This window comes from Armigeres subalbatus, chromosome 3 (assembly GCF_024139115.2).
Source record: "Armigeres subalbatus isolate Guangzhou_Male chromosome 3, GZ_Asu_2, whole genome shotgun sequence".
Classification (NCBI taxonomy): domain Eukaryota; kingdom Metazoa; phylum Arthropoda; class Insecta; order Diptera; family Culicidae; genus Armigeres; species Armigeres subalbatus.
In genome coordinates, this window is record NC_085141.1 from 151,740,641 (window position 1) to 151,748,775 (window position 8,135).

General features: G+C 41.1%; 1 protein-coding gene and 1 long non-coding RNA gene across 2 annotated transcripts; both read right to left on the reverse strand.

The window, feature by feature from the left end:
- Positions 1 to 1,758: 1,758 nt before the first annotated feature.
- On the reverse strand, positions 1,759 to 4,790 carry LOC134219517 (uncharacterized). Its single transcript, XR_009981595.1, has 2 exons — positions 2,286 to 4,790; positions 1,759 to 2,231 (listed from the first exon to the last, which is right to left on the reverse strand). It is a non-coding gene; the product is annotated as an uncharacterized LOC134219517 (long non-coding RNA).
- A 304-nt stretch (positions 4,791 to 5,094) lies between these two features.
- LOC134222063 (uncharacterized protein K02A2.6-like) lies at positions 5,095 to 7,576 on the reverse strand. Its single transcript, XM_062701214.1, has 2 exons — positions 5,467 to 7,576; positions 5,095 to 5,174 (listed from the first exon to the last, which is right to left on the reverse strand). The coding sequence occupies exons 1-2, from the start codon at positions 7,574 to 7,576 to the stop codon at positions 5,095 to 5,097; spliced, it is 2,190 nt and encodes a 729-aa protein (XP_062557198.1).
- Positions 7,577 to 8,135: the final 559 nt, after the last annotated feature.

The following is an 8,135-nucleotide window of genomic DNA, read 5'->3' on the forward strand; positions in this document are numbered from 1 at the left end:
AAAAATAGCAAAATTTGAAAATATGGGAGTATAAAAATATGACATTATGAAATTAATTAAATATAGAACATATAAATATGGAAAAGTGAGAAAATAAATATACGAAAATAAGAAATTATTCAAATTCCAAATTCATCAAAAAATGAAAGTGGAGTAAAACTCATGTTTCTTCTGAAATTACTGTCCAGATTGCTATCAGAAATCAAGGTAGGTGTAGTCCTTGATTTCAATCTAAGACAGAAATTACAAAAGCGTGAGGATTATTTCTCCGTACTACGCCCATCTGTACCGCAACTAGGGGAGGGAAAGGAAATGTTGATGTGATACTTAAAGAGAGGCTCTTTCCTCAGCGACACCCTCATAAGTACCACGGAGTTGGATATTGGGAAGGTATTCGTTGGGTCAGGATTTGCCTGTAGCTGGCAATGTGACCGTGGTAGATCTTACCCCGTAACACATCACGTAAAGGTGTCTACCCAGCGTTACGGGTAAGAGTTGCAGTAACCTACACGGAAGAAATAAACTACCCAATAGTGAGTTTAATTCACCCAACCTCGAACATCCGTACGGGAAGCCAAAATTGAGTAAGTAGGGTCGAAGTAGTTTGCCTTTACTCCCATGTTAAAAAAGTACCCAACGGAAAATTTATTTACCCAAATGTAAATTTAATTCACTCAATTTCGACCTCACGTAATAAAACTCAAAGTTAGCTTCCCGTATTGAACTGGCGTCGTTGGATTGTTTGGCTCTTTTGTTTTTGACAACAAAAGAAAGAGTGGATGAAAGAGAAGAGAAAAAATAACTCAAAAGTAAGTTTAAAAATACTCAATTTTGGGTACTTTTTTTCTTCCGTGTATGTGAAACATGTGTGCTGCTAGGGGAAATTCTTACAGGTATTTTTTTGGGAGTTTCTTCAGGTACTTCTCCAGGAATTCCTTCAGGAATTTCTCCGGGAGATTTTCCGCGGAAGTGTACTAGAATTCCTTCCGGACTTCACTCGGAATTTACTCGGATAGCTGCCAAGAGTTCTTCCAGAAATTTCTTCGGAACAATCCGCAAGGATTTTCTGCAGCAATTCATCTGGGAATACTTTCAGGATTTCATCTGGGAATTTCTGCATTAATTCCTCCTGGTATTTTTCTGGGAATTCCATCAGATATTTTTTTCGGAAATTCCTTTAGGAACTTCTCTAAGAATTATTTCAGGACTTTCATGTGGGAATTCCTCCGGAAGTGCTTGTGGGGGTTCCTCCGGGAGTTCTTCCAGGAGTTTTTCCAAGAAATTCTCCGGTAATACCTTCAGGAACTTCACAGGGAATTCCTGGACTATATTTGGCAGGAATTTCACGGGAAATGGGATTTCGGAAGTTCCTTCAGAAATATTTTTCTCTTTCTCTAGGGTATTACACAGGATGTTCCTCTGAAGTTCCACCAGTAGTTCCTTCGGGATTTCAATCAGGCTTTCTTCCAGGAATTTATTAAGCCTTTTTTTGGGCATTTATCAACAAATTCCTCCAGAAGTTCCTCGGAGAATTTCTCTGGGAGTTCTTATGGGAATTCCTACGGGAGGTTCATTTAGGAATTCTTCCAGGAGTTCCTCCTGGAATTCTTACGGAAGTTCATCCTAGAATTCTTATGAGCGTTCCTCCAGGATTTCCTTCGGAAATTCTGTTGAGCGCACCAACAGTGGAAACAACGAAACAGTGGACCGAGAAAATAAACTGGGCTTTCCGGAGCGGAGAATAAATAAACCGGTCGCTTGGACTTCACTCGAACGAATACAATTTATTCAACAACATAAATAAAAATATAAACAATAATATTCGACAACACAACCACAGTGTGTTCGTCTGGCCTGAGCATAAAAGTTGTCTTGATTACGAGGGGTGACGGTTGCACACTAAATCTATTTCCAACACCCCTCCTCAAGCCGACAACCTGAGTATCACAGTAACAAATATCACAGATCCTAACAATGCTAGTCCAACTTTCGACAACTTGATCTTCAAGTTAAACAAAATAAATTTCAGAATACTTTTCTTTCTAGCTCTTCCTTAATATTAATTCCCTTCTTAAAACTTACTCTTCTTCATTTGAGTCTTTCTTTTGCATCTGCACTAGTCATAATCAAACAGGCCCCTCCTAGTCCCCAGGCCCCTCCTAGCCGTAAGCACCATCGATACATACTGGTATTCCTCCTTCATGGGTTCTCCTTCGGCACTATCTATTCTTCTGTAATATTCGATTCAGTATTCTGCCAGTAATTTTTCGCCATTCGCTACTAACACTTCCACTGGCCGTTCCAGGCGCCGCATCGTTTTACTCGAACTTCACTCGAACGAATACAATTTATTCAACAACATAAATAAAAATATAAACAATAATATTCGACAACACAACCACAGTGTGTTCGTCTGGCCTGAGCATAAAAGTTGTCTTGATTACGAGGGGTGACGGTTGCACACTAAATCTATTTCCAACAAATTCTTCCTGTAGTTCTTCAATAAATTCCTCCAGAAGTTCCACCGGCAGTTCCTCCGAGAATTCCTCTGATTATTGTAGAATCGCGTCGTTTCGGATATCCAACTAAACACGTCTAGTCGCGTTGGTAGATCAAAAGACAATCTTCTTTATTCATTAGGGACATATGTATCTCGGCACCCATGTAAGGATGTCAAAGTGTATCTCTACTCAGGTATATTATTATTTATACAAAACAAATGTAATAGAAATGGTGGGACCGATACTACATCTCTCCCTTCCTCAAAATTGATTGATTGTGCCAATCTTATAATCCTTAAAGTACAATGGTTGCCTAACTTCTCTTTTAGCTCGAGACGTTACCCCTGAGGTTACTCCCTCATCTAGTCTGGTTTTCGAGAGATCTCTATACCTGATGTTTTCTGTGACAGCTTCATTTTCATTTGTTGATGTTAGGTTCGGATTGATTTGTGTTGGTTCTTCGACGCCCTCTGTAACATCTGCTTCATCAATATTGTTATCGGAATCCATTGTACCTGAAAAAAGCTTTTTTAAGTGAGAAACATTACGATGAATTATCTTCCCACTTTCCTTCGACTTCAACTTAATATCTGGACCGTTTCTGTCCACAACGGTGTACTCTTCAGGGTCATACATCGTTGAGAGCTTGTTTTCTTTTGTATCCGTTTTGTGACTACTACATCACCTTGACTTATCTCAGATGGTTTTGCACTGCGTCGATAGTCCGCATACTCTGCACCTCTTATCTTCTTCAGATGATCCCGATCCCGAATCTCCTCCAGGATGTTTGATCCTCTTATCAACAAGCCAGGCAGCTTATCTTTCATTCTCCTTCCGAACAGCAATACTGATGGTGCTACGCCAGTAGTAGAGTGCGGAGTTGAATTATGCATAAGTATGAAAGTCCTAAGATCCCATTGCCAATCCGAGTTATTAGTTTGACTCTGAGAGAGAGAAGACAGCTCGCTTTATTTACGTTCATCCTAATGTCACCGCGATCCAGTCACTGCGAACCGAAAAAGTAAACACTGCGATGGAACTTCAAATGGTCGTAACCAAAATTATGTATTTGTCAATTTATGTTCGCAACTTTTCTTATATCTGTTACAGTGAATTGAACCCGTAATTATCCATGTGAATGATCCCGTATTATGAGATATAGGTTTTGTTCTACGTTAGGAAGTTCATAATCATTAAAATCAGCTAATTCGAACAAGTTTTTATTGGAGTGAAAAATGTTGCTTCCGACGTTATGAAATGTTACTTTGATGTCACGGTTTCCACACAAATAAATAAGAAGAAGACATAGTAAATAAACGATCTGTCAGTGAGCTGGCTTCTCTCTCTCAGGTTTGAATGATTTTCAATCGTTTAACAATGCATCGGTTGATCCTCTCCACCTCACCATTAGCCTGAGGCCAATAAGGCGTTGTTCTTCTATGTTGAATGCCGAACTGTTGACAAAAATTCTGGAGTTCACTGCTAACGAATTGGGGACCGTTATCAGTTTTCATAGACTCGGGCATTCCGAAACGGCAAAATGTCTCATGCAGTGCCTTCACTGTCAATTGTGCTGTAATTTGCTTCATAATGATGACCTCTGTGAAACGACTGAAATAGTCAATAATCACCAAGAGGTTATGACCGGACGGAAGTGGCCCAACGAAATCGACGGCAAGATCAGCCCAAGCATTTTCTGGCAATTTGGTCCTGTTCAACGGCTCCGGAGGGTTTGGTGTTGATACTAATGTACAATTCTTACATTTTTTTACGAATGCCCCAACTTTCTTATCCATCTGTGGCCACCATACCTTCTGACGGAGTCTTCTCTTCATGACAACCATTCCAGTGTGGGATTCGTGAGCAATTTCCAATATTCGAGATCTTAGTGATTCCGGAATGACTAGCCTATCTCCTCTTAGCAGTAAGTTTTGAACACGACACAACTCTGAGCTGAAAGGTTTAAATTCCTTAGACATTTCATTCCAAATCCCTGTTTCTAAACTTTGTTGAACGGCTTGTAGATTTGGATCTTTTTCGGTCTCTGTCTGGACTTCTTCAACTGATACGGCACAAGGAAATCCACATAAGGTCAACTGCAGTATACAATCTTCATCCGAAGGTCTGTAAGCCACCGGGTTAGTCACAGACAATCGGGAAAGCGCATCGGCTAAATTGTTCGTTCCTGGTTCGTATACCACTTCAAAGTTGTATGTCTGTAGACGCAATACCCAGCGTTCTATTCTGGCACAGGGCTTGGATCGCTCTTTGAATAGAAATATTAGTGGTTTGCAATCAGTTATCAGTTTAAATTTTTTTCCTAGTAAGTATAACTGAAACCTATCGACGGCCCAGACCAGCGACAACGCTTCCCTCTCAGTTTGAAAATACCTTCTTTCAATCTCTGTTAAAGACTTGCTTGCAAACGATATGATCCTCCGCTTTCCTTCTGCGTCCTGCTGGAGCAAAACAGCACCTAGCCCACTGGGACTTGCATCGGCTATTACAATACATAGGTCCTTGGGCTCATAATAACCGAGAAAATTCGATCCACTTACGGCCATCTTGATTTCCTCAAAAGCATGAGTATGTTTTAATTGCCAATCAAATTTTTCTCCAGTACGAAGCAAGTTTCGAAGAGGTTCTGTTGTATTTGCCAATGATGGTAGAAATCTGCCAACATATGTGATCAACCCGAGGTAGCTGCGCAGCTCTGATACGTTTCGTGGGAGGCGAAATGACTTTACCCAAGCAACCAGAAGTTCGGATAAGAAGGGCTATTTTGGCTTAATCAGCTCTCATTTTAAGTAATTTTTTGTATGTAACGGAACTTTAAGTGAACTTTAAAGTTTCGTTAAGGATGCTTGGAACTTGATGTGAACCATAGTGAACCAATTAGTTCGGTTAAGAGTAAATTTAAGTAAAATCTGAACTTCTGGTTGCTTGGGTATGGCCGAGATCTTACTTTCTGTTGGCCGGATACCTGAACTGGACAACTCGTGACCCAAAAATTCAAGTATGGGAACACCATAAACACATTTCTCCTTATTCAGTAGAATTCCATATTCTTGGAGACGGGCTAAGAGTGCCTTCAATCTACGATTATGTTCTTCAGGAGTCCGCCCCCAAATCATTATGTCATCCAAGTAGACGACCACGCCATCTAACCCAGCAATCACTGACTCCATCACCTTTTGAAACAATTCCGGAGCGCAGCTTATTCCGAACATCAGCCTTTTATATCTGAATAATCCCTGTTTTGTTATAAAGGTTGTGATGTCTCTTGAGCGTTCGGAAATTTCCACTTGATGAGCTTCCTTTATATCCAGCTTCGAAAATAGAACCGCACCGTTTATTCCCCCGAATAGTTCCTCGATTATTGGCAATGGGTGTGTCTCCCTAATAACAGCTTGATTAGCTCTGCGCATGTCGATACACAGACGAATGTCACCATTGTCCTTTACCACTGGTACAATTGGGGAAACCCATGCCGATGGTTGCTGTACTCTCTCTATAATGTCCTGATGCATCAAATATTGAAGTTTCTCTCCAATTTTGTCCTCCAATGCAAATGGAGCCCGGCGATACGGTTGTTGTACTGGCCTAACATCTGCGTTGATCGGGATCTCCACGATGACTCCTTTAATCTTCGGAAAAGCGGCCGAAGTTTCTTGGACCGACCCCACATTATACCCGATCTTCAGCACCTTTAGCATCTTTGCTGTTTCATCCCCCAGAAGGCTTTGCATTCCGTGACTTGCTATGTAAAATGTCGCTTCAACCTTATTGCCAGCAGCCTCGATTTCAGCTACAAACATTCCTAGCATTCCAATAGGGTTTGAAGAACCATAAGCCTTAAAAGACCGATCGACTTTCGGGTTGAATTCCGCTTTTGCTCCGCATCGCTGTAACATTTGCCATGTTTTGAGGTCGATAATATTTGCTGCGGCACCAGAATCAATCGTCATGACAGTCTCAATGCCTCCAACTTTGAATCGGAATACATTTCCACCCATTACGAAACAGATATCTTGTTCCTTTTCCGTGCGAGCTTCCTGATTTCCGTACATTTTCTGATTTTCCTCGTTTTCCATAACTGTCTTGATGCGCTTAGAAGGTGGAGTATCCTGAGCGGAATCATCGCTTGACCTTTTTGTGCACCATTTTGCAAAATGACCGACAGCTCTGCATTTCAAGCATTGCGCTTCCCGAGCAATGCAGGAAGGACTGTTTTTAAGATGGCCACGTCGCCCACAACCAAAACAAATTCTACTGTCGTTGTTTGGTTGACGTCCTCCAGCTGATGTTACGCTGAACTGACTCCCCGGAGCCGACCAATTTCTTTTGGCTTCGAACCTGAATCGCGATTGGTTTTGAAAATTTTGCCTACGAAGATTCGCTTGTGGCTGATGATAGCGGTTGTTCGAGAAGAGGTTCTTCGATGGATGAGCGATATGTTGATGAACCTTGTTCACGACGGCTGCGGATTTTTCTTCGATATCTCTTTGCACCATTTCCTTACACTGATGCTCGACATCCTCGATAGTTTTTCCAATAGCCACTACTTCTTCAAGCGTTCTATCCTTCTCCAGAATTTTCTTGCGAAGAGCCGACGATAGGCATTTCTGATCAATAATCTGATCAATAATCATGCTCTCCATTACTGAGCCACCTTCTTGATCAAAATCGCACCGACTAGCCTGAACGCGTAATCTCATCACAAAATCTCCAAAACGTTCTCCTTGAAGTTGTGAAATTTGCCGGAATACGTGTCTTTCATACGTTCGGCGTCTGCATGGTTGGAAATGAGAGTCAAGTTGTTGGCTGGCTACATCATAGAAGGGCGGATCCGGGGTAACGTGCGGAACATCATGAACCCCGGGCAAGTTATCAAAAATGTCCTGCAAGTCCGGTCCCCCAAGATGCAGCAGCTGGTTCCTCTTCTCACACTGGCCAGTAATCCCACTTGCTGCCAAGTAGTACTCTAGACTGCGCTTCCACTTCCTCCACTCCGTTGCTAGCTGAGATTGGTCTACTTTTGTATCAAATGGTTTGACCGGTCTGAAAGTCTCCATCGCCTGAGATTTTTTTTTAAATATTAGTTTAATCGTTAAGTTTATCGTTTTATCTTTGTTTTCGATGGTGCATTGACAGTTTATAACAAAAAAAAGCAATTGAAGACTATTGAAGCGACAACGCCTGAAAATACGAAAACAATCTAGCATCACCTTCTCGATTCTTTTCTCATGCATGAAAAATGCAAACAATGTCGGAAAGGGATTACCGTTGAGGAAATAACATGGGGACGCCATATCTTATTCATGTATTGCTAGTTCATAAGGTATTGTGTTGCAAAATAGAAGTCTCACTAATACACATGGTATAAAAAAAATATTTTGATTTATTGGTTTTAGTAAACTCTCTGTTTCTGTTGCTTTTCGACTCTCCTCCAATTTATGTCAATGCAATCCACTCATACAGTTACATTGGAAGCCATGTGGTGTGAGTCTTTCAATGTTATATACGAATTCATCAATCCCTCAATCCAATTTCCTTCTTTCCAAATTTTTTTCAACTGAGAATCCGGCTCTCGGCCCCTGACTCAGGATGCACAAGTTCATTTTAAAATTATAT

Bases quoted from the DNA above. Each gene is read 5' to 3' on its own strand.
- LOC134222063 (XM_062701214.1), bottom strand. From the start codon at position 7,576: ATGGAGACTTTCAGACCGGTCAAACCATTTGATACAAAAGTAGACCAA. The intron at 5,175-5,466 runs GTAAGATCTCGG...ATATGTTGGCAG, and splicing joins AGGTATCCGGCCAACAGAAA to ATTTCTACCATCATTGGCAA.